This window comes from Psittacula echo (genome assembly GCF_963264785.1).
Source record: "Psittacula echo genome assembly, chromosome: 3".
NCBI classification, from domain to species: domain Eukaryota; kingdom Metazoa; phylum Chordata; class Aves; order Psittaciformes; family Psittacidae; genus Psittacula; species Psittacula echo.
Genome location: NC_137736.1, coordinates 39217860 through 39244168, shown reverse-complemented (window position 1 = coordinate 39244168; position 26309 = coordinate 39217860). Strand labels below are relative to the sequence as shown.

At 38.5% G+C, this 26309-nt stretch overlaps 1 protein-coding gene across 1 annotated transcript in view; it reads right to left on the bottom strand.

The window, feature by feature from the left end:
* Positions 1–26309, bottom strand: part of CFAP47 (cilia and flagella associated protein 47) — a gene marked incomplete at both ends in the record, with an annotated part of 327280 nt that overhangs the window by 228473 nt on the left and 72498 nt on the right. Inside the window, 5 exons of the mRNA XM_080613518.1 lie at positions 14810–15005; positions 20673–20810; positions 21362–21506; positions 23964–24173; positions 24969–25194. Coding sequence (XP_080469644.1) covers positions 14810–15005; positions 20673–20810; positions 21362–21506; positions 23964–24173; positions 24969–25194 — 915 coding nt within the window. The remainder of the gene's footprint in view (positions 1–14809; positions 15006–20672; positions 20811–21361; positions 21507–23963; positions 24174–24968; positions 25195–26309) is intronic.

Below are 26309 nucleotides of genomic sequence, written 5' to 3'. Positions count from 1 at the left end.
ACTTAAATTCATCTCAGCTTAACTGTGACATTGATAATTATTTTAGTTTCACACTTCTTCAGTGTGTTATAAGGTCCAAAATCCCATATTTTTTCCTATTCATGCTGTAGAGTGACTTCAAATATTATTTCAAGTAAAAGATCAGTAAGTCAATGAGTTTAAAAGCTGATGGCTGCTGCCGTCCACACTTCTATCTATTTGCAGTGTTCTGCCTCATCACACTAATCAGTCTCTTTCCACCAGTCTTTGTTTATACACCCAATTACATTCAATCAGATGGCTTTCACAACAGTTAAGATCTTGGATCTAACCAGGTGTAACTTTGGCCAACATCTTCCCCTACACACATGCCAAAACCTATTCAAGGTATAAAAAGATAGATTGACATCTTACTAAAAACAAACCATTATATAAAATACATTTTGTCATATATTAATTAATAATTACACTGTTCTTAAACAGCGAAAAAAGTATTCTTAAATGTATGTTCATTTAAAAATATATCAAAACCCACTATTTAAAGAATTAGAATATTTCATTTTCTGTAAGTTTTCAAATAAATTACAACATTCATTTACAAGTTTGTAAAGAAAAAAGAATTCCACTGTGTCAGATTTTTTTCCTATTGTTTAACTGAAACAACTCTTTTTCAAGCAGAAAATTCAAACTTGAAGGGTCCTCAATAATTCTGGAGGGACAGGTACCAAACATCAATTCTGACTGGATATATAACATCTCCCTGTTACCTATGTTAGGAACAGACCACAGTAAATTCCAGCCTCAACATCTAAATTTGACAGTATTAATTTTAATAAGTTCAGACCTCCAATTTTACAAATGTCTGCAGTAGAAGACATTAATTTTATCCCCACTCCTTGGTTAATTGCTTGCAGTTATTTCAAAATATTTAAGGTAGTCACTGCAAAACCAATTCCTTCAGCAAAACACATTTTTAAAAGCTATTTCTTCCTAAAATGTTATCCTTTCTAATATAAATCCATTTTACTGATCATAATTAGAAACTATAAAATTCAATCTTTCCATCTTTTTTTTTTTTTAATTAATAGAACTCAGACTCACTCTTAGCACACAATATTGGTATTTTAATAAATCATCATTTTCACATTTTTGTTTTGAACTTTTTAAGGTCAACTACTTCTGCTCTCATTTTAAACTAGGTTTAATAATGAATTGTCCTCCTGGTTAGTCAGGAAAAAAGTACTGTTAGGTGGAGCACAAAGCGCACTGAACAGTGCCTAATCATCAGCAGTTTGCAAATCAAACTCTGAAGTCTTCAATTGTATACTACTCAGTATTTTCTTGTTGAACTTGGAAAATAGCATAAAACGACCTTAGTCCAATCTGGAGGTAATACCAAGCAGGTTAAAGAATTGATTCTGGAAAGAAGAATGGGCTGCAAGTTATAAAAAGGCTATAATTTAAGCTCTTGAACAACTGCAGTAATGATCTGAAACAAATCATATGAAATCCAATAATGATCTGTGCAGTGTACTACAATTAATTAAGAATAATTCGTTCCACAAGTACTAGACGGAAAACTGGATAGATGGAAATTCTGCAGAAAAGGAACTGGATATAATGACAGCAAAGATACATAAATAGAAAAGTTGTGCCTTAAGCAGGTAGACTGATCCTTTCACTTCTATTCAGTTCCAGTAGTCCCACCTTGTATAAAAAACAGTAATTGGCACCAAACTTCAAGAAAGACACAGATCAACTAGGAGAGTTTATTAGAAAATAAAGGAGAGAACACAGAAAGACTGAAAGTACGTAATCGTTTTACCAAAAGGGGGTAGAGGGAGTAACTGAAGCAGAACGTAATAATTTGTGAATACACATAAAGTTACTAGAGAAGCAGAAATCCACTGCACACCAAAATTTAGAAGCGAAAGGATGGACTTAAACTCTAGCAGGTAAAATTTCGGGTTATGTTAGACAATAGCAAACTCTTTCAAATGGAAATGAGTGGAAAATACTGGAAGGTATTGCCTCAAGTTGACAATGGAATCCCTTTTTTTAGAGATTTTTACAACCGTCTAGGCAAACACCTGTCCAGTCTACTACAGATATAGTCAAATAAGTCAATTAGTTTAGTCTTTGCACATGAGAATGAAACAGATTATTTCTGTTCTTTCTACCTTTCCTACTTTCAGTGGTAGGAAAACTACTGAAGTAAGGTTTTTTCACTTTTTGCTTTTATTAACTGATCCATCAGTATGCTTTATCTCACTGATGTAGTAAGTAAGCAAGCTTGTAACAAAGTATCTCTTCGAAGATAGATGGTAGTGTTTTCATTCAAAGAAACACCCCAGACAATGGCTAATAGTATCAAGTTCCCAACAATCTCTGAAGCCATTGATCACAATGGTCATGAAGTCAGTCAAAAATGTCACGATATAGCTAACACATCCCACTTCTAACAGTGAAAATAAAATCCTTTAAACTGTTTGGCTCCTCTTCTGACAAGCAGTTCTGGAAAGAAATTATACAGTTTTATACTATACAGACAGACAAATGTATTCTTTCTAGTAGAACACTGTTTAGCCCTTCCAAAAAAATCACTAAATCTAAACAGCTCTTCCACCGCACACACCGTACTTACTTTCGCTATAGAAAAAAATTATCATGAAAAATCACCATTAATCTTTAAAGAAAAATACCAATAGAAGAGGGAAAAAAAACGTTGTAACACAGAAGTATGATGTCTTAATATTATCTGGATAAGAAGACTATCCAGAAAGATCAAAAATTGTCTTATATCAAGTGTTAAACCTCTTAAAGGATCAAATCTGGTTTAATCTACTAAGTTTAAGAGTTATTTTATGTAAAAAAATAAGAACAGCAGGAAATCTTTAAAGAAAGTACTGTGGTTGGAACTAGATGATCTTAAGGTCCTTTCCAACCCTAACTATTCTATGATTCTGTGATTCTATTTCTTGTGAAGCTGTTCTACTTTTTTCACAAGCAATAAAAAAGTTAAATCTTGCTGTCAGTTGCAAAGTCAACTGATACATGTCTAAGGAGGCACAACAGCTATCTTCAGACACGATAAATTCTCTGTTATATAGCCACTTTTTTTCTTTCAAATTCTGAATTACTGAGGAAAAAACATATAGAAATAGGCTAAATTCTATAAGACTTTCCAAATAAACCTAATGCATTCACAAAAAATCTTGAATGACCTTTAATGATCAAAAGTATGAAATGGCACTTTAAATGAAATACATAAATCAGACTATGTTACTAAAAGTAACAATTGAATAGTTATATGACAACAGTCTACATAAGTAGGCATGCCATTGAGAATGGGAACCAGACATTGTTAAATAGCTCAGCGAAACACACAAATTTGTCAGTAAAGGAAGTACCAAATTACAGCACTAAGCAGCAAGCTCAAAATAAAATATTTTACCTACTATATAGGTTTTAAACTGACTGCTTCAGAAGGGTGCAATACAAAAAGGTTGCACAGGTTCAAAATACAATTAAATGAATTCACAGAATAAAAACCTACTACAACCTTTAAGAAATACCACCTCCATCTCAAGTCATCTTGAATCTCAAATCAGGAAGTCACAGATTATGTATAAAGAAAGTACAGCCATACATTTGCACTGTTACTCATCTTTAAACATCTATTGGAGGTTGAATACTGAGCTAGACAGACCTTTAAACTATTACAGTATGTCCTTTTTAATGTAAATTACTGAAGAAATAATGGTTTATAATATTGTATAACAACTTCCTATTCTGGGATCTGAAAATCTCTGGAGGTGGAAATAATCTATAGCTACAATAATGCCTATAGCCGTGTTTCAATAGCTTACATCTGGTATTGAATAACACAAACATTTACAGAAGAAATATGTTGCAATAACCTTTTCTGTAAGTGCTCACATTAGAAGTAGGACAAGGTTTAAAATGATGATACTGGAGTATACAATACAGATCATAAGAAAGATGAGAAGAAATATGCCTTTGAGTATGTTTTGAAAAAGGCTATTATGTTTTTTCTAAAATGTATTTTTAGGATAAACAGAATTATAATGTATCTACCTTCAGCACATACAGCATGTGAGGCTACATTTATCTTAACAGGGAAAACAAGACGTCTTTTCTTAGAGACTTGCAGGCAAATTACACTTCCTACTTCAGGCAGGATGCTACACCACTTGCTCAACAAAACTGATAATTATTCTTTTAAGAGCCCCTGAAAGATCAGGGACAAATCAATTTAATACCACTGTCAATTCATAATAACTCTAAGCAGAAAAGTTCAAGAAGCACCACATGGGGAAGTGACAGAAAAACAGATACACTGGGAATATGTCTCATTTATTCCCATCTGTTGCAGAGGTTTTTACCTTGAGGCATGAACATTTATCTTTCTGCTCCTCATAAAATTTTTTAACTGCCTTTCACTATCTATGCAACCTTTTTTTTATTTACACCAAATCTTATCCTAAATAATATCTTAAATCGAAAAATTCCTTAGGTTTTATGCGTCACATAAGAATGGTGTTACTTATCTGTCTCTCTTTTGTTTCTTTTCAAGAGAAAGTTTGTATTTGTAAAGAGAACAAGTTTTAAAATCACTGAATTGTAGTAAAAGCTTCTTGGTTAACATCTCACCTTTAACATTTTTTTTATCGTAGCATTTCACTGATAGATCACTTTGATTTAAAATACAATAAATCACAACAATTCATTACAGCATACCTGGCTTCTGAATGAATACTGTAATCTCACATTATCTTATTTAATAATAAAAAAAAAAGTTAAATACTGTTCTCAATGAAATTCACTGTTTGATCCTTACAATGAAATACCAGAACCTTTTTCAATCAATGAGTCTAAAATACCTTTTCTCCTCACAAAATATCTGAAGTTGTATTACTAAATCCACAGCTATACCACATTCAATCTACACATTTGGCATGCACTGCAGAAGTAGCAGTAATTACACAAACAATCAGAAAGCTTATTTATTCCAATTAGTATACAAACAATGCAAAGTGCCTTGTTTAGCTGAAATTAGAATAGCTGTCCAGGAATCTCAAAATGTATTGCAAGTAAGGAAACAAAATTTCTTCCTAAATATTCACCTGATTATTCTTATTTATGTAATAAGGGCCCTTTTTTTTGAGGGTAAGCGTATATGTATATACACATATACATTTTTATTTATAAGCATGCCTGTCTACACAAACACACGCACACATTTCACAGTATCACAGTATGTTAGAGATTGGAAGGGACCTCAAAAGATCATCTAGTCCAATCCCCCTGCCAGAGCAGGAACACCTAGATAAGGTTACACAGGAATGTGTCCAGGCGGGTTTTGAATGTCTCCAGAGAAGGAGACTCCACAACCCCCCTGGGCAGCATGTTCCAGTGTTCTGTCACCCTCACTAAGAAGAAGTTTCTTCTCAAGTTTAAGTGGAACCTCTTGTGTTCCAGTTTGTACCCATTACCCCTTGTCCTATCATTGTTTGTCATTGAGAAGAGCCTGGCTCCATCCTCGTGACACTCCCCCTTTATATATTTATATACACTAATAAGGTCACCCCGCAGTCTCCTCTTCTCCAAACTATAGAGACCCAGCTCCCTCAGCCTTTCCTCATAAGGGAGATGCTCCACTCCCTTAATCATCTTTGTCGCCCTGCGCTGGACTCTCTCCAGCAGGTCCCTGTCCTTCTTGAACTGAGGGGCCCAGAACTGGACACAATATTCCAGATGCGGTCTCACCAGGGCAGAGTAGAGGGGAAGGAGGACCTCTCTCGACCTACTGACCACCCCCCTTCTAATACACCCCAGGATGCCATTGGCCTTCTTGGCCACAAGGGCACAGTGTTGGCTCATGGTCATCCTGCCATCCACTAGGACCCCCAGGTCCCTCTCCCCTACACTGCTCTCTAACAGGTCGTTCCCCAACCTATACTGGAACCTGGGGTTGTTCCTGCCCAGATGCAGGACTCTAGACTTTCCCTTGTTATATTTCATCAAGTTTCTCCCTGCCCAACTCTCCAGCCTGTCCAGGTCTCGCTGGATGGCAGCACAGCCTTCTGGCGTGTCAGCCACTCCTCCCAGCTTAGTGTCATCAGCAAACTTGCTGACAGTACACTCAATTCCCTCATCTAAATCGTTGACGAATATATTAAATAATACTGGTCCCAGTACTGACCCTTGAGGCACTCCACTAGATACAGGCCTCCAACTAGACTCCGCCCCATAGACTACAACTCTCTGGCTTCTCTCCTTCAGCCAGTTTGCAGTCCACCTCACTACCTGATCATCCAGACCACACTTCCTCAATTTAGCTATGAGGATGCTGTGGGAGACTGTGGCTGGGTTGCTGAGAGGTCCTTCCAGCAAACATCAGGGAAGTTAAAATCCCCCACGACGACCACAGCCTGTGACTGTGAGGCCACTCTCAGCTGCCTGTAGAAGGCCTCGTCAACTTCCTCACCCTGATCTGGTGGCCTGTAACAAACACCCACAACAGTATCGCCCCTGCCAGCCTGCCCCTTAATTCTCACCCACAGACTCTCAACTCGCTCGTCCTCTGTCCCTGGACAGAACTCAGTACATTGCAGCTGCTCTCGCACATAAAGAGCAACCCCACCACCCCGCCTGGCTGGCCTGTCTTTTCTGAAAAGGACATAGCCCTCCATGACTATATTCCAGTCATGCGAGCTGTCCCACCACGTCTCTGTAATTGCCACCAGATCATAATCTCCTGACTTAACACAGGTCTCCAACTCCTCCTGCTTATTTCCCATGCTGCACGCATTGGTGTACAGGCATTTCAAGGAGGGAGATGAGCTCACCGATTTCACCCTAGGATTATAGGAGGCCTCCCAGTCTTCATCAATCCTAGAGTGCTGCCCCACTGGGGCAAGCCCAGCTACAAACCCATCCCCCTTCGAAGCTCTCCAAATGAGCCCTGCTAATTCATGCCCCAGCATCCTTTTGCCTCGGTGAGATAAACCTTTCCCACGTGCCATCATCCGGACTGGAGCCTTATAAAACCAGCTGTTATCAAAGAACCCAAAGCCCTGCCTAAAGCACCAGTCTCGTAGCCAATTGTTTACGGACTGAATTTTCCCATACAATCCCACATCATCACCAGAAGATGGAAGAAGCAAGGAGAAGATCACTTGAGCCCCAGACTCTTTCACCATCCGCCCCAAGGCCCTGTAGTCTTTCTTCATCCCCCTCAGACTCCGGGAAGCAGCTTCCCCCCCACCTGTCTGGAAGACCAGCAGCGGGTAGTAGTCTGTCGGGTGCACCAGGCTGGGGAGCGCCCTGGTGATATCCCTGATCCGGGCTCCAGGCAGACTACACACTTCCCTATGATGAGGGTCAGCTCTGCATATCGGGCCCTCTGTTCCTCTCAGAAGGGAATCACCTACGACAATGACCTTTCTTTCTTTCTTATCAGAGGCAGTCTTGAGGTGCGAAGTCGACCGCCTTTTCCTATGTGACCTTGTAGTCTGGCCTTGCACCACATCCTCACTTACCTCTCCATCAAGATCCAGGGCCTCAAACCTATTACGGAGGGGCACCTGGGGAAGCAGGGCAGGAAGGGAGGAGGGTTGCCCACGGTTCCGAACTGGAACTTGCTTCCAGCCCTCATTGTCTTTTTGGTCCCTTACCTCTGCGTGACAGCTACAGGGCAGGGGCTGTCTCGGGTCATCCCCCTCTGTCTGAGAGGGCAGGGGGTCCATCCCCTTTTGGGGGGTATCTCCCTGGAACCGTTCCTTCTGGCACGCCAGGGAGTTACTCCACCAGTCGTCCTGGGTTCAGCTGTAACAGTTATTTTTAACTTCTTAGTAGCTGGTGCAGTGCTGTGTTTCAGCTTTAGTCTGAGAATAATGCTGATAACACACTGATGTTTTAGTTATTGCTATGTAACGCTTACCCTGATCAATGCTGTTTCAGTCTTATGCTCTGCCAGTGAAGAGGGGTACAGGAAGCTGGGAGGAAGCAGAGACAGGACACTTGACCCAAACTAGCCAAAGGGGTATCCCGTACCACACCTCGTCATGCCCAGTATATAAACTGTGGGGAGTTATCCAGAAGGCCCAGATCACTGCTTGGGTCCAGCTGGGGACTGGTCAGTGGGTGGGTCAGGCTGGGGGTTGATCAGTGGGTGGTGAGCAATTGTATTGTGCATCACTTGTGTTTATTGGGTTTTTTTAATTTCCTTCCCTCTTTAGTCTCTTCCTTTGTTATTTCCATTACCACTACTATTATTGGTGGTAGTAGTAGAAGTTTTGTATTATACTTTAGTTACTGGACTATTCTTACCTCAACCCATGGGATTTACATTCTTTCAATTCTCCTCGCCATCATTCTGGGAATGGGGGGAAAGACAGTCAGGAGTGTGTGAGCAGCTGCATGGTTCTGAGTTATGGGCTGGGCTTAAACCATGACAATATTTATACACACAAATATATACCCAATTATATGTACCTCTAACAGTTTGGACTTTTCTTTCTTCTTTTGAAAGATCTTTTTATGATTTTTCAAATATAAACTCTTTGAACCTTTTTAATATAGGACTCCTCCTACTCTTACAGGTTTTGAATTACAGCATTCCAAAACTCCAGCAACATTTTAAGTTCTTTCCTGACTGCTTTTTTTTTTTCCCTTCATGCTATCAGTAGTTAGTTTTTCAGAGAGAAATGTTGAAAAGAAAAACAGAATATGAAGACATGGTAGAAAGTAAACTGAAAATTTATTACACTCAGGTCATGCTTCCCCTCTTATCATTACTATTGCCCATATAAAACCTTAATTGGGCACTGAATCTCATATATCATGCATAACTAAGGTCTTAGCAAAATAGACAAAATTGCATTTTCCAGTTTTCATAGAACCATAGAACCTTAAGATCATCTAGTTCCAACCCCCCTGCCATGGGCAGGGACACCTCACAATAAACCATGCCACCCAAGGCCTCATCCAACCTGGCCTCGAACACCGCCAAGGATGGAGCATTCACAATCTCCCTGGGCAACCCATTCCAGTGCCTCACCACCCTCACAGTAAAGAATTTCTCCCTTATATCCAATCTAAACTTCCCCTGTTTAAGTTTGAACCCGTTACCACTTGTCCTGTCACTACAGTCCCTGATGAATAGTCCATCCTCAGCATCCCTGTAGGCCCCCTTCAGATACTGGAAAGCTGCTAGGAGGTCTCCACGCAGCCTTCTCTTCTCCAGGCTGAACAGCCCCAACTTTCTCACCCTATCTTCATACGGCAGGTGCTCCAGTCCCCTGATCATCCTCGTGGCCCTCCTCTGGACTTGTTCCAACAGTTCCATGTCCTTTTTATGTTGAGGACACCAGAACTGCACACAATACTCCAAGTGAGGTCTCACAAGAGCAGAGCAGAGGGGCAGGATCACCTCCTTCAACCTGCTGGTCACACTCCTCTTGATGCAGCCCAGGATACGGTTGGCTTTAATGGCCTGCGAGTGCACACTGCCGGCTCATGTTCATTTTCTCATCGACCAACATCCCCAAGTCCTTCTCTGCAGGGCTGCTCTGAATCTCTTCTCTGCCCAACCTGTAGCTGTGCCCGGGATTGCTCCCACCCAGGTGGAGGACCTTGCACTTGGCATGGTTAAACTTCATAACGTTGGCATCAGCCACCTCACAAACCTCTCGAGGTCCCTCTGGATGGCATCCCTTCCCTCCAGCGTATCAACCGAACCACACAGCTTGGTGTCATCGGCAAACTTGCTGAGGGCGCACTCAATCCCACTCTCCATGTCACCGACAAAGATGTTGAACAAGACCGGTCCCAACACCGATCCCCGAGGGACACCACTCGTTACCGATCTCCAGATGGACATTGAGCCATTGACCACAACTCTTTGCGTGCGGCCATCCAGCCAGTTCTTTATCCACCGAGTGGTCCACCCATCAAATTGATGTCTCTCCAATTTAGAGACAAGGATGTCATGTGGGACAGTGTCAAACGCTTTGCACAAATCCAGGTAGATGATATCAACTGCTCCGCCCCTGTCCATCAGTTCCGTAGCCCCATCATAGAAGGCCACCAAATTGGTCAGGCAGGATTTCCCCTTAGTGAAGCCATGCTGGCTGTCACCAACCACCTCCTTCTTTTTCATGTGCCTTAGCATGCCTTCCAGGAGAATCTGCTCCAGGATTTTGGCAGGCACAGAGGTGAGACTGACTGGTCTGTAGTTCCCTGGGTCATCCATTTTCCCCTTCTTGAAAATGGGGGTTATATTTCCCTTTTTCCAGTCATCGGGAACTTCACCTGACTGCCAGGATTTTTCAAATATGATGGCCAGTGGCTTAGCAACTTCATTTGCCAGTTCCTTCAGGACCTGCCGATGGATTTCGTCAGGTCCCATGGACTTGTGTACGTTTAGGTTTTTAAGATGGTCTCAAACCAGATCCTCTCCTACAGCGGGCCTAAGGTCTTCATTCTTACAGTCCCTGCGTCCGCCTTCCAAGACTTGGGTGGTGCAGTCGGAGCCTTTGCCAGTAAAGACCGAGGCAAAGAAGTCATTAAGAACCTCAGCCTTCTCCAAATCCTGGGTAGCCAGTTCTCCCGATATCTTCTGGAGGGGGCCTATGTTGTCCCTACTCTGTCTTTGATTTGCTACGTACATATAGAATCCCTTCCTGTTATCCTTAACATCCCTAGCCAAGTTCAATTTTAACTGAACCTTAGCTTTCATAACCTGGTCCCTAGCTTCCCGGACAGCATCCCTGTATTCTTCCCAGGCCGCCTGTCCCTGTTTCCACCTTCTATAAGCCTCTTTTCTCCTTTGAATTTCCCTGAGCAGCTCCTTATCCATTCAAGGAGGTCTCCTGGCCCTCCTGCTGCACTTCCTTCTACTTGGGATGCAACACTCCTGAGCTTGTAGCAGGTGATCCTTGAAGAACAACCAACAGTCTTGGGCCCCCTGCCCTCTAGGGCTGTACCCCATGGAACCTTACTGAGCAGGTTCCTGAAGAGGGCAAAGTCTGCTCTCTTGAAGTCCAGGGCAGTGAGCTTGCTGCACACTCTTCTCACTGTCCCAAGGATCTCAAATTTGACCATCTCGTGGTCGCTGCAACCAAGGCTGCCCTGAAGAGTCACATTTCCAACAAGCCCTTCCCTCTTGGTGAGCACAAGGTCAAGCAGGGCACCTCTCCTTGTCAGCTCCTCTATTACTTGCAGAAGGAAGTTTTCTTCCACACAATCGAGGAACCTCCTGGATTGCTTGTGCCGGGACGTACCTTCACTCCAACAGATGTCAGGGTGGTTGAAGCCCCCATGAGAACAAGGGCCTGTGAGCATTTTGCAGCATTTGGTCTCAACTTTCAACACTGCTTTCCATTTTATGGTCATTAAGACATATTATAAGGATGCCTCCTAAAACATATGTCAAGCGGCTTTTGAAATGCTTACTATGTAGTAGCAGTAAGGGCAGAAGAGGTGGAGGTAGTAAACTCCTTGCTAATGTTCTATGATACTGAGATCTTAACTCTTGCAAGAGTACTGATGAATGACAGGTATCTTCAACTTCAGAAGGAAGTAATAAAGATGTATATTTAAAGCCTCTCTGCACAGCAGAAACTCCAGCTTGCTCACTGTCACATGTCACTTTAAGTAGCTTAGGTATCACAGGAAAGACTGAGAAATGTGGCCTGGATAGATCTTCACCTTTTGTAGGGATGGATCACGCAACAGATTAGCTTGAGCTAGAAGCAGCTTGTCCTGTTTCCAGCTGGGACAGAGTTAATTTTCTTCCTAGTAGCTGGTACAACGCTGTGTTTTGGCTGAAGTCCAAGAACAATGCTTGATAGCAACAACTAAAACATTGGTGTGTTAAGTATTGCTTACTCTAAGTCAAGGACTTTTCAATTTCCCATGCTCTGCCAGTAAGGAGGGGCACAAGAACTTGGGGGGAGCACAGCCAGGACAGCTGACCTGAAAATAGCCAAAGGGATATTTCCATACCACAGGACATCATGGTCAGCATAGAACCTGGAAGGAGTTGGTCAAAAGGGGCCATTTACTGCTCTGGCACAGGCCGGGCATCAGGTGGTGAGCAATTGCATTGTGCATCACTGTTGTTTGTTGGGGGGGGGGGGGTGTTGTTTTATTTCTCTCTCACTTCTTGTAATTTCCAAACTTCCCCCGAGTTGTCCTGACCTTTCTAGGATTACTGAGCATGGCCTTGCAATAACAAGGGCTAGCTCCCTCGCATTTGTTGGTGTAAGCCATCTGATCCCATGGACTTGTGTTTGTCTGATTTGTTTAACTGCTCCCTAATCTAATCCTCCTCCACCTAGGCTAAGTCCTTCTTGCTCCAGATTCCCATTCATCTTGAGTGCCTAGGATTGCTCAGTGCTAGTTTTATCAATAAAGACCAAGGTGAAGGAGCCACTAAGAACCTCAGCCTTTTCTGTAAACTCCGTCATCAGATTCTCCGTCCCATTCTTTGTTCTGAGAGAACGGCATAGTAGCAGACATCAATTCATTCTGAGGCAGTAAAGGCAAAAAAGTAATGAAAGTAAATGATAGAACATAAGATTCAAAGAGATACTGAGCTAGTCATTGTGGAACAGAACAGGATAAGATCACTCAGTTAAGAACTTTCATTCTATTAAATGACTATGAATTTCATAATTTGTCTGAATTTTCCCATTTTCTTTTAATTATTGTATCTTTAGCAATGCTCAATAATGTAGGGGTTTTAGAGAAATGGAAATAGAAGCAAAAGAAGAGGGTTTGCTTATGTGCATACATTGAGGTACTTCTGTGTGCCCCCTAGCAAACAGAATATACTACGCACAAACCAAAAAAGCTATATACAAGTCAATATAGCAAGGCAGTATCTAATTTCCCATAGACAGAAAGCATATATCATCTCTGCTTTCTCATTCCAATCTTGTACTTATCTGAAAGCAGAAAAACATAGTTAACTGAAATTGTAAGGGAGAACAGAACTCCAATGCAGATAAACATTCCTTGGCAGTAACCACAAAATTCATCTTTACCTGTTACTCAGGGTCTAATCTGCAACCAGGTCTGCACAAATGAATACACTAACTTCCTGAGTTGTCTGTCGTATTAGCATGACTTAATAGAAGTTATTATTAGCACTGAGAATCCCAATATTGTAATTAACTTGTCCTTTTTGGGTGCTAACTTTGGGGACCATTTAAAAATAAATAATTGGGAAAAAAATACTTAACAATTGCTGTTAACCACATGAAACCTCATTTTTTAAAAAAACTTACTTCAATATTTTAATATTATAACATACTCTTAGCAACTAAAACTACACCTTCAATAACCAGCTGCTTAAAATGCATCATCAGTAGATACTTCACCTGGACCAAGATACCTGGGGGGTTTCCACAGAAGTTTTTCCACAGGCCAGAACAAGGCTTGCTGTGCCTAAACATCTACTTATTACTATAGCCTACAATAAAGAGAATGGACAGTAGAGCTGAGGAATATATCCATGTGGCATTTATGGTGAGCTACAAGACTGACCACTACATTTTATTTTTTTAAGCTAGCCACTCTCTGCAAATTGTCATCTATATGTACGGGAGCTGGATAACACCAAGCAGAGCAGAGTACTTGTAATTGACTGCAAGACAGCTCCACCAAAACAGGCACTAGACACAGTAAATAAGAAAACCATACATTGCAAATACACCTACTTACTGTAGGGCATGTTACCTTAGCTGGGGAAGCTCCCTGAATTAATCATAAAATCAGACCCAAACTGTGACTTGACAGCTAGAAATCTATTTCTATTGGATGCAGGGGGTACATGTTAGCAGCAGAATTATCCAACACATTTAAGAATATCTAGTATAAATTACTTCTGCACACTAAAATGATAAAAACAAGGGGATATTCAAAGCATTTGCAAGGCACAGAATATGCCCAAATGAGATTTGTGGAAGATTATATGGAAATAGGTTATCCATAATTCAGACAGGTCAGAAATCACTCAAGGCAAATATGACATTAGACAATCTTTTCCATTTGTGGCTTATGAACCATTCTGGAGTCCTTTTCTTAGTGTCAACTATCCATTCAAAGTTAATGCTGAAAGAGACAATGAAGTTAGAGTCAAGAAGCAAAAGACAGAAATTATACAAAGAAATAGAATTAATAATTACTAATGGTTGAACAGTTCTATTAGATTTGAACACCAGAACAGCCTAGGTCAGTCTTAAACAGAACAGCCCATTTCGCCTAACTTAATCATGAGGTGTCAAACTGACCTTGCAAGTAGGACAAGATTTATAATCTGGTACCTTGGTCTCCATTACTTTCCTAACTGGCATTAGAATAAAGGCAATACAAAAATTATTCTAAAAATTCTGAACAGCTAGCTCTCAAACGCACCACTATAAGCACAAATACTAACAACTGCATGTGACTATTAACAGGAAAACAAAGAGAAAGTGATTACTGTTAGCACTTCCCTCCTGAGATCATTAGTGGAAAGAAGAAAGTAAGAAGGTCCATCATGCTTCACCCTTTATGCCTAGTTTGAAACTCTAAGGACACTCAAAACACAGAAGATATTTCATAAACAGTGCTAGTAAAAAAGACACTTATCTTCGAACACAGAAACACAAGAAAAGGAAATACGTACGTGCAGGCAATAACTTATCCCAAAAAAAACTTTCAGTGGCAATTTCTCATGATATCTCTATGAATAAAAATTCTAAAAGTCTACAAAAACAGTATTAAAAGGAAGAGTATAATGAAAGAATTATTTCACCTTTTTGACAGTCTTTCCACACAGTTTTTCGATTCTTCTCATAATGTTTATTCAACCAGGTGAGGATGGTTCGTTCATATGGAGAATATATATTACTGGATAATGGTTCTGATTTTATTCTTGGCATGTTCTGCACATTTTCCAAGCTGAGCTGATCAGTGATACTACGTGAAAAAACATGTGGAAGAACAAACACCTGAAATTAGAAAAAGTGGTTTTAAGCATGAACAATAAAAAGAACAATTTAAAGTTAAGTGACAACCGCCGCCCTTCAAACTCAAAAGGTTTTCTAATTCAGAAAAGATTTAAGAGATTATACATTAGTATAAACACATAACACAAAAGAGGTTTTGGGAGTCTGTAAAGGTCCCAGTCAACTAGAAGCTGGGAAATGTTGTCCTGGTTTTCAAGAAGGGGAAGAAGGAAGACACAGGCAATTACAGGCGTCTCAGTCTCACTTCAGTGCCTGGTAAAATTATGGAGAATGGTGTTCTGGGAGTTGCTGACAACCATTTGAGAGACAATGCAGTCATTGCTCATAACCAGCAGAGGTTCACAAAGGCAAAGTCCTGCTTAACCAACTTAATTTTCTTTTATGAGAAGGTCACCCACCTAGTTGACCAAGGGAAGCCAGTAGATGTGGATTTCTTGGATTTTAGCAAAGTTTATAATACTGTCTCTCACAGAAGCCTTCCAGGCAAAATGCCCAGCATACACCTAGACAAGTTCAAAATACGATGGCTGAACAATGGCTGACAATTCAGGCTAAAGAGTTTTAGTAAATGGGGTTACATCCAGCTGGCAGCCAGTCATGAATAGGGGGTCATCCAGGGCTTAATTTTAGGGCCAGTGCTCTTTAGTGTTTGTATGAATGATCTGCACATACGGATCGAATGTACATTAAGTTTGTTGGTGATACAATATTAGGAGCAGCTCTGGACTCTCTCAAAGGTAGAAAGGCCTTACAGAGAGATCTGGATAGAGTAGAGAGTGGGACAATCCTAAACTGTATTAAATTTAACAAGAGCAAGTGCCATATTCGCACCCAGGATGGAGTAATCCTACATAAACATTTAAAATTGGGGATGAGAGGCTGGAAAGCAGCCCCACACTTAGTCGCATGGTTTAGTTCTATGTAGGAGCAGTGAGTTGGACTATGGGTCCCTTCCAACTCAAGATATTCTATGATTCTAAATATTTTTTAGTTTCCGATATTTTTCCAAGTTTTGAGGAACTGAATGAAAACACTGGACTCATCTGGATTCCAAGAATTACTGTGTATATTCTATCCAAAGCACTAATTCCTCAACTACTACACTGGTCTCCAGTGCAATCTACAGATAATCTTGAAATGGTATCTTTCATGAGCCAGTTGCTTAATCAGGTTCAAACCACACTGACTGTTTCTCCTGAAAAAGTAAACATTTTAATGTCTACAACAAAATTTTTGATACTCAGTCTTGTATGAACATATGTTAAAAAAAAAAAACAAAACAACATCTGTATGTAAAATATATAAGAAATATAAAGAAGTTAAAAGTAAAAATTCTACACAATATTTTCTTTTTCTCCTCTTCCCTCCCCCCGCAACTGAAATAGCTGCATAGAAAAAGGTATTTGGAGGAAGAACACAGAACTTATTTTTGGGATGATGATGAAGTCAACAGCTTTGGTTTCATCCTCCATCATCAAAGAGGTCTCAGGCCTGATCACCTTGGCCAGTGACTAAGACTACCAAGGACCATGGTCATAAATGCTAACTACAGTGCATCAGCTCCACAGATAATTTAGGATGAGTTTAAGGACTAATTGTTTGTTGGGGAAAAAAGAAAAAAAAAGGCTATCATTGACAATGTCGATTGACAATCAATTAATGCAAACCCAGTAAAATGTTATTTTGAAATGTGGATTGGGCACAGTTTCTCAGTCCCTTAAGTACTCCCAGTGATGAATAATTCCCTGACACATAGATACATAAAGAAAATGCCTTTTCATTTAATCTAATCAAAATGAAAACAGCTTGCACCCCTTTTATAATTTTTGCTCTTCATATTAGTTTCCAATATCAGATTTTAACAGGTTTATTAGAGAAAGCCTCGGTTTCTCAAGGCAAAGTGTTAAAATTTAATCCCTCCACTTGCTGCAGAGGTACTCTTACTATATACTCTTACATATAGTATGATGCAGCTACAGCCATGTGGCTTCACAGTTTCCACACTTACATCTGCATTTCTTTTTTTTTTCCCTGAAGTTTTTCTAAAGAAAAATTTTTGATATACTACTATACAAAACCTACCTATTAATGTACACTAGATCCAAGCTATAACATCCATATTTAATTACAATTTTAAAAATAGTCACTTTGAAATACTTTCTTAAACCCTGAAGCATTTCAGTTCAGCAAAACCTAGTTCTATGCAGAGATGGCTGGACTAATTTAATTTAAATATTTGGATTTCTCTCCATGGCACTTTATTGATTTGCATAGGACTATCTTATATGAAAAAGAAATAACAATATCAGCATCCTCAGATACAAATCTGAAGAAAACAGCAAAATAAGCAAGCAAATATATACTATTTTATGCTTTTCTCAAAAGGCAGCGTCTTTGCAGTTAATTTATTGCCACAGTCCTTCACCAGTATAATCTGATGTTCTGTGAAAAGGATCAAAACAGTAACAGCAACTACATTTAGAAGAAAACATGAAGAGTTATTTACGCATAAAACATTCTTTTACTGTCTGTTAACAAGAAAAATCCAATCTCTCCTAATCCAATTCATCAGGGACTGTAATTATAGAACAAGAGGGAATGGGTTTCAACTTAAACAGGGGAAGTTCAGGTAAGAACAGGTTGCCCAAATAAGTGGTAAATGCTCCATCCCTGGCAATGCTCAAGGCCAGGTTGGACAGATTCTTGGGCAGTAACATGGTCTAGTGTGAGGCATCCCTGCTCATGGCAGGGGTTTTGGAACTAGATGATCTTAAGTTCCTTTCCAACCCTAATTATTCTATGATCCTAAGATGCCGCATGCTTACATTCCTACTGAGATCCTGTCAAGGAACCAGAGCATTGTTCACCAGAACAATGACATTTTGGAGCCCACTGTATTTATTAAAATAAATAAATTAATTAATTAGCTATAAGATTCGGAAATGTTATTAATTCTAAGAAGCATCCTTATTACCACATGCCCATTAAATTTAAAGATAGATAGTCTTTATTGAAAATCTGGCCTAACCCAGGGGCTAAATTACCACTTCTGCTATTAGCATCCCTCTGTTTCCATTAGCCTCGTCTTTCCAGATTTGCAAAATGCTATCAAAATATTTTACTCCTTGCTTGAAAAGAGAAAAAAAGCGTATCTTTATGACTGATGAATTTCCCATTTTATTCCCCACAGGCTCTACCTTTTCTTCAAAATAAAATTAATTTTTCATTCTTCTGAGATGGATTTATGTGTACTTTTTTGCTATGGAACTCCTGCAGCAACAGAAGCTTTCATAACAAATAAGTGGCCATAATGCAGTAAGTACGGGTATGAAAGCAATATGAGATGACATTTCAGTTGATAACGAATAATATTAAATATTTCTAATAACAGCAGTTTAATTCAAAAATAAAATTGGATAACAAAACTGACTTTAGATAAATAGATAATTTCCTTTAACTTTTTTCTGAAATTTGCAGCATGCTATGTAAGGATTCTGTTTCATCTTATATTGCTTGAAATCAGACTATTGTAATCACAAAAAAACTTGTCTCTACTTTCATTTTAATGAAACTGGTTTTAAGATATGAAACATTCTCTTAACTTCAGAATATTTCAACAGTAACCCAAATAAATATTTTTATGTAAACCAATCTTGCTGCCTTGACAGTTCATATCCTGTTTTTCCTTATTGTTCCTATGCTTCCTTTACAAATTTAATAAAATAAATAAATAAACCTTCTTCAGCAGCAGTCATGGTCACCCTTATAAAAAATGGGTTTGAAGAAAAGGGTATGTAAGAGTGAACAGGACTAGTTCCAAGTTCTCATGTTCTTTTAAGAGTTCTGCTTATGCTGTACGATATTGAATTGAATACCATGTTAGCCAAATTGCATAAAGCTACAACAAAAAAGTAGAGCAGAGATGTTTAATTCCTAAGACAGTAGGTGGGACAGAGAAGATGAATGTGATGTTAGGAAGCTCAAAAACTTTACTATTAGAGGATAGAAATATGGAGGAACAATGAATGAGAAGCTGAAACATGTTTCTCATGCATGAAACAGAACTAGAATGATGAAGAGCACATCTTCACAATAGGTGTAAGTTGATCTAAACCTGAAGTCTTTCTTATCTCCAGCAACCATGTGTTCTGTCCCACTCTTGTGTCTATACCAACAGTCAGATAGATGCAAGAGTTTGCAAGCATTGCCCTACTCCACTAGTTCTAGCAAAAGGGAAGTGGCAGAAAAAATGCAGCCTGGAAAACTTGTTTTTCCCTGCCATCTGAGAAATGTTGTTTCAAAGACATGCAAGCTGCACCTACATTAGTGTAAATTCATGGTGATGCTTTGCTCTCTGACATTGTAAAGGCTACAAAGTTTATTTTAAAAGACTGCACTTCACATGCACACATGGAAGAAAAAAGAAAAAGAACTGTAAAAAGGATTAAAAAGAGTTAAAACTTTTTAAAGCAAAGTTGAGGCACCAGCAAAGCTGAACCAGGCCACCTGAAAACCAATATTTAATGATACCAACTTTCTAGAAAATTAAGAAAGACCACAGATTTAAATGAGCACTGAAGTGTTCAAATTTACTTTCAAAAATGTGATTTAGCCATACAAAATTTTTATCTAACATAAGTAAAAATAAAACCAAATAAAATTTTGGAAGTCCATACTGACCAAGTTCATTATATCTTAAAAGGAATCAATATTGTATAAAATGCTTTAAGAATTCTATTCTAATCTAAGACAATAAATACCATGGTTATATGTCTAGTCAACTAAGTGTTTCCAGGGAAAAGTGTTTCTAACCAGGGCAACAAAAAAACATGGTGGAGAGTTTTTTCTGTAATAAGCTTTCAAAACATTTAATTCTAAACAATTCAGCAGTAGCAGTCATTTTTCTCCTTTTTAGTAGCTGGTGCAGTGCTGTGTTTTCGACTTTCAGCCTGGGAACAGCACTGATAACACCGACAGTTTTAGTTGTTGCTAAGTCATGTTTACTCTGACCAAGGACTTTCTGAGTCTCATGCTCTGCCAGGGAGGAGGGGAAAGGTGGGAGGAAGCAGAGACAGGACACCTGACCCAAACTAACCAAAGGGGTATCCCATACCACAGCACATCATGCCCAGTATATAAACTGAGGGGAGTTACAAGGAAGGGCTAGATCACTGCTTGGGTCGGCCTGGGTATCAGTCGGTGGGTGGTGACCGGTTGTATTCTCTTCCCTTGTTGTTGCCCTTATCATTATTATTATTGGTGGTAGCAGTAGTGATTTGTGTTATACCTTAGTTATTAAACTGTTCTTATCTCAACCCGTGGGAGTCACATTCTTTTGATTCTCCTCCCCATCCCTCCAGGAGCGAGGGGAGGAAGGGGGGGAGTGAGCAGCTGGTGGCTGCATGGTTCTGGGTTGCTGGCTGGGCTTAAACCACGACGCTGCTCTAACAGAATTTCTTTACTAAAACATAACACACTGCTAACATTTCAGAATTAAGAAAATTAAAATGTTCTCAATCAGGTTTTTTCTTCTCTGTTAGAAAGAAATAAAGAAAAAAAAAAACTTGAATATACCACAGATCTTTTTAAAAACAAAGTTTTTGCCATCAGTTCTTCAGAATTTAATTGATAAATATATATACAATTTACCTTGTATATTTGCAGCAGCACATCTGTCCAAGCTCGTTTGCTCATTTTCTCAAATACACTGTCCTTTAGAATTAATAGATGCTTGTTGCTGTAGATCTCTGAGATTTTCTCATCTATTTTCAACTCAGACATATGACCCTTCAGATAAAAGAATGAGATTTAATTTTTTATATTTATTCCAGTGGTTTGGATAAAAAATTCACTAGAGGACAATAATGAATCAATCACATAAACGCCTGATGTCTACTATAGTGCAACAGTGATCAGCAGCATTAGAACCATTTACAGTTCGCAGCTGTTCCAGGAACATGCAGCGCAATACAGAATTGACAGGATTTGAAAGCAGCAACCAGGACAGAGAAGCAATACAAAGGATATAGTTTTAAAAACAGTAAAATCAGTAGAAAACAGTAAAATTAATTTTATTTTGAGAAAACTTATCTGTTGGAAATAAAGTACAGGTATCAGCAGCATCAGAAGGAATGGAAGATCAAAAATGTAAATGTTAGTGCCAGTTTAAATTTCAGTTCAATTTCATGCACATGCTTAGATGTGTGCAACCCAAAACAGTCACCACAGTAGGAATATTCATGGTTCTCAGAGGACTCCCATTAATCTTTGAAAGACTGACACTTAGCACATGGTCCGTGTTAAAAAATAAAGAACAAAAAATGGAACAAAACTAACAAACACAAAAAAAAACCAACAACAACAAAAACCACACAAAACAAACCTACCTTAAGTACAGTTTGCTGTACTTTAATCCACTTCTTATAATCATCAGGTTCAAGCAGAAATTCTGGCATAACATGCGGAAGATATGCTCCGTGGCGTCTGAAATCATAAAGCAGGAAAAGTTAATAGGTCAGCAAAATAATTCTTTTTAAGAGCTGTCGAAGTTTTTTGACTTGCTCAGCCTGTGTACAAGCTCTTCTGAGTTCCATTTAAGTGCACTTTGGACTAATGATCCAGTGCTACTAATTGCTTTAGATATCTTCTATTTATGAAATTCATGTGCCTACAACCAACCAACTTTTGACAGACCAGTTTCTTTACAAGAATTGGTTCTCCATAAATGATTGATTACAGCACAAAACATCAAAAACAGGTAATACGTATTTCCATGTGAAAGTCAAAAGATGAGTGTTACACAACATTAGCAGAATTAAAATTTGACAATGCTTCATCTGTCTGCAGGTCTGATGTCGGAAGTCTCATGAGTGTGAGCAAAGGGATTTCAAAACACTGTCAATTGTTAAACTGATTTACCATCTCTTCTAAAGTGACTAATAAATTCAGTAGGAAAAGTAATGAAAGGCAACTTCATTAGACTGAATACCAAAAAAAGCTAACTTCCACATGAAGAAAGACTATTCTTTATTTCAAATGACACAGTTTAAACAAATGTTGCTGGAAAAGGGGGAAAATAATGAAGAACTCTTAAGTTTATTTTTTTCAGAGGAGCAGAAAAGTTTCCTGACTTTCAGGTCAGAAAGATTACCCTACCGCACCTAGATTTACATTGTTCTCTGTGATTTTAACATGGCTAATGTGAATAATAATCAAATGAACTTTTCTTGTTATGTAACCAGTCTCTCACTCAAATGAACTGATCATATTTTTCTGGTACCATACAGTCTAAATTCAATATACTTTGTACATAAAAATCATCACATTTTGAAACTAGGATCATGACAACTAGTTTCTCTTCCCACAGAATTCTGGTAAGAGAAATTTTTTTTTACTCCATATTTTACACAGTGACATTATCTTTTCATTTCAATTCATTTCATTTATTCAATTCATTTCATTTCAATTTATTGAAATTTCATGTTTCATACAGTTACCAGTAGGGCTTTTTAAGACACAAATATTTTAATCAAGGTTCCAAAATAGCATCAATAGCCTGGTTCTAAAACTCACCATGTTTGAAATTCCCGTTCTCCATTAAAGCATGCACTCTGTCCCATGAAGTCCCTTTAAAACTTCAGTTCTTCCAAAATTATAAAAGAAGGAAGCTATACAATGCTCATCTTTTCAGGTATCCTATCTTTCTTTCAGTGTTTTTACTTGGTGGATACATGAGAATAGTATCTACAATAGAATAATCTACAATCTTCATCATCAGAAAAGATGTATTCTATATAACTGAATGTTTTCAAAATTGGCTGCATTTTGCTATTGTGGAACATCATCTTAAAAAACTTCTCTTTATTAATGTAAATATTTAACACAACGTGGGGATATTTAGATTAGCCATTAGGAAAACATTTTTTTACTCTGAGGATGGTAAGGCACTGGCACAGGTTGCCCAGAGGAGTTATGGCTGCTGTGTTCCTGGATGTGTTCAAGGTCAGGTTGGATGGGCCTCTGACCAACCTGGTCTAGTAGACGTCCCTATCCATGGCAAGGGGATTGGAACTAGAAGATCTTTAAGGTCCCTTCCAACCCCAACCTTTCTGTGATTCTATGAAAATTAACTTCGGAGAAAGTCTAATGTAATGACATAGAATGACAGAATGGTTTGTGTTCATCCATGCAGCCTCCTGGATTTCTTGTCTGACTGCTCTTTGTTGGCACTCATTGTCCTGAGCTTGGATGAGGTGATCTGTGAATATTAACCAGCTTTCTTAGGCTCCTTTTACCTCTTCTCTGTTTCACAGCAACAACAGCAAAGAAGGATGAAGAAGAGTTTATTAACTTTTTTTAATTTGTACTATCTCTGACAGCTGTTCCATATTATGTGACAAGGTAAGATTATCAATGAAGGTAGCTAATAGCTACATCCATTGAGCAACAGGAGTAGTGCTTCCATTTCTTGGCATATTATTAATTTCAAAGACTAACAGATGACAAGATAAGTGTACAAATTTTTTGTTAAAGCCAGTAACTACAGGACAAAGAGCATCAGTGGAATGGTGATCATTAATGACAAACCTGATATGACTATCTACTGAGTCTGTCTAAAGACTCAGGTTAAGAGTCATCTTGTTTTGTAATTAAGGAAGCAGAGTTCCTGTTAGATCCTGTGTTACATATAGCCCTATCACAGGACACCTCAATTAGTGTAAACTGCAGAGGATAACCTTGGAGAAAAAAAATTGGTGAAATTTTTAGTAAATTTGATAAATAAGAACCTTGGTTAAAAAATTTATAAGACACAAATTTTAGATCACAAAAGTATAAAGGAAACCCTAAACCTATGATATATTTTTCAGTTGGAATTATGTCTGAACTATGCGAATAAAAAAGTGGAAATATGCATGCATATTTTATCATACATCTACTTACTTAAGGAAAGCAAGCAATATAGAGTGCTGGCAGTGGAGCTGTAACATTCGTTCAGTTGGATCAAGGACCAATGCTTGGCTCGATGTAACGTCTGGTAACATTTGTCCACTCAAATGGAATAGCATGTCATAAAGAGTCTTAGTATCTTTCTCACGGTTTTGTTTAAAAACCTTGTCTTGTGAAGGCATTGTCTGGACTTTGCACACATCACTAAGAGAGAAAAATGCACAAAACAAGCTAACGCTATATCATGATGGTAAATTTAATGAACCATGAAGTAAAAACAGCACCAAGAAGGCTGAAAAGTATATCACTTTTTTCTTTTTACAGAACTTTTATAATAATGTAAGAATTTTGCACTGCATGAAATATTTAATAAATATATGTGAAATATTTAATAAATAAATGTGTTTGTCACTGCTTTCTGCCAAACATAACTTTGATTTCTATCATATTTATAAATGTCTATGTGTTTCTGTCCTAGAAGACTGGCTTCTTTATTATTTAGTAGCAAGCTAGATAAGATCAACTAAGTGATGCCACTAAGACTGATATTTTTCCAGGGTGTTTGCAAGAATATTGATTATGAAATTTGCTTTCCCATCTGTTTCTTGATCTTTAAAGTAGAAGGGGAGAGGGAGGGGGAAGACATATTGTTAAGACACTTCTCTATGCCACCAAAGATGGGAAAATTGCTAGAACTGTGTTAATTCTGGGAGAAGAATCAATTTCAGCTAAGAGGGTGACACATAGTTTGAACTGCATATTTAACATACTCTGCATTATGATATACCAAAGCATCATAGTTCAAAATAAATTTTAGAAAATGAAAAATAACACCTGAATAACATTTTCATATAAACAGCACATAGATGCTGCAATTTTAATATACAACTGTGCATTAGAGTGCATTTATATTCCTCAGATCACATCCAAACCACTTTAGTATATATGTTAACATTTTATCAGGCAGGCATAAGTTAGCTCTAAGCAGATATGAATTACCGTCTCAGTGAATATGGTATTGAAATAGGATTTTGTCCCTTAGACCAACCAAAGAGAGTAAACCAATTCTTAACAGCAGTTAGGGTTTTCTGAAAGAAGATGTACTCCTCTTGATCTTCACTGGGAAAAAATGAAAATCTATTTTCTCTTTCTTCTCTTTGACTGCCAGTTTCACTACTCTCTTCAGTCATCGTTTCATCACTCTCACTTTCAGAAGAATCAGATTCTGAATGATTCAGAAAAATTAAAAAGAAAACATACAGAAAGATTCTTTATTTACCTGTTTTTGTCTAGTACAAGAACAATTATTATTTTTAAAACCATAATTGCTTTCAGAAAGTAAAAAATAGTCAGACAAATACTGATCAATTTTTTCAAGAGCAAACAACTTATGTAACATGTACATGTCTTGGAAATAGAACAAATTATATTCTTAGACTCTAATTTCACTTAAAGAAAAAAAATATTACCCAATCAACAAAAATAGATTCAGGCACGGCTTACGAAACCACAGCAATCTCAAAAAAACAGTCTTATGCATACAGTTCCAGTAGGTATAGCTTTTCCAGCTAGTCCACACTAGTTCCCCTCCTCTCCCTCACAGTCACATTGCATAGCTCAGTAATTGGCTTGTGTTCAGTTTATCAGGTAACGTATAAGTAAAGCTAAACCTACATCCCAAATCTATAAGCCTTCAGACTTTTCTCCCCTCTATTCAACCTCCTTTCTCCAAAATTCTGACCTGGTCAAAACTTAGATTATATATTTTTACTAGTAGTTATTAACAACATCAACAACAACAGTATTGTATAAAAAATAACTGAAAATACAATCATTCTCCTCGTATCACAAAAACCTTAGATGATTCCAAACTCGAAGGTGTGATTTAACACCAATGTTGCAGTTTAAATATTTCATTAAGTGATGAAAAAATAAAACTAATACCTTAGATAATGAATAAAAAAGTATCTTGCTAGAATTTAAGAAGAAAAACTATGTAATATGAATAAAGGATGCCTATAAGGATGCTGGGGAGGGACTCTTCATTAGGGACTGCAGTGATAGGACAAGGGGTAACGGGTTAAAAATTAAACAGGGGAAGTTTAGATTGGATAGAAGCAGGAAGTTCTTTACTGTAAGAGTGGTGAGGTACTGGAATGGGTTGCCCAAGGAAGTTGTGAATGCTCCATCCCTGGCAGTGTTCAAGGCCAGGTTGGACGGAGACTTGGGTGACATGGTTTAGTGTGAGGTGTCCCTGCCCATGGCAGGGGGTTTGGAACTAGATGATCTTAAGGTCCTTTCCAACCCTAACTATTCTATGATTCTAAAGAGACTTTATAA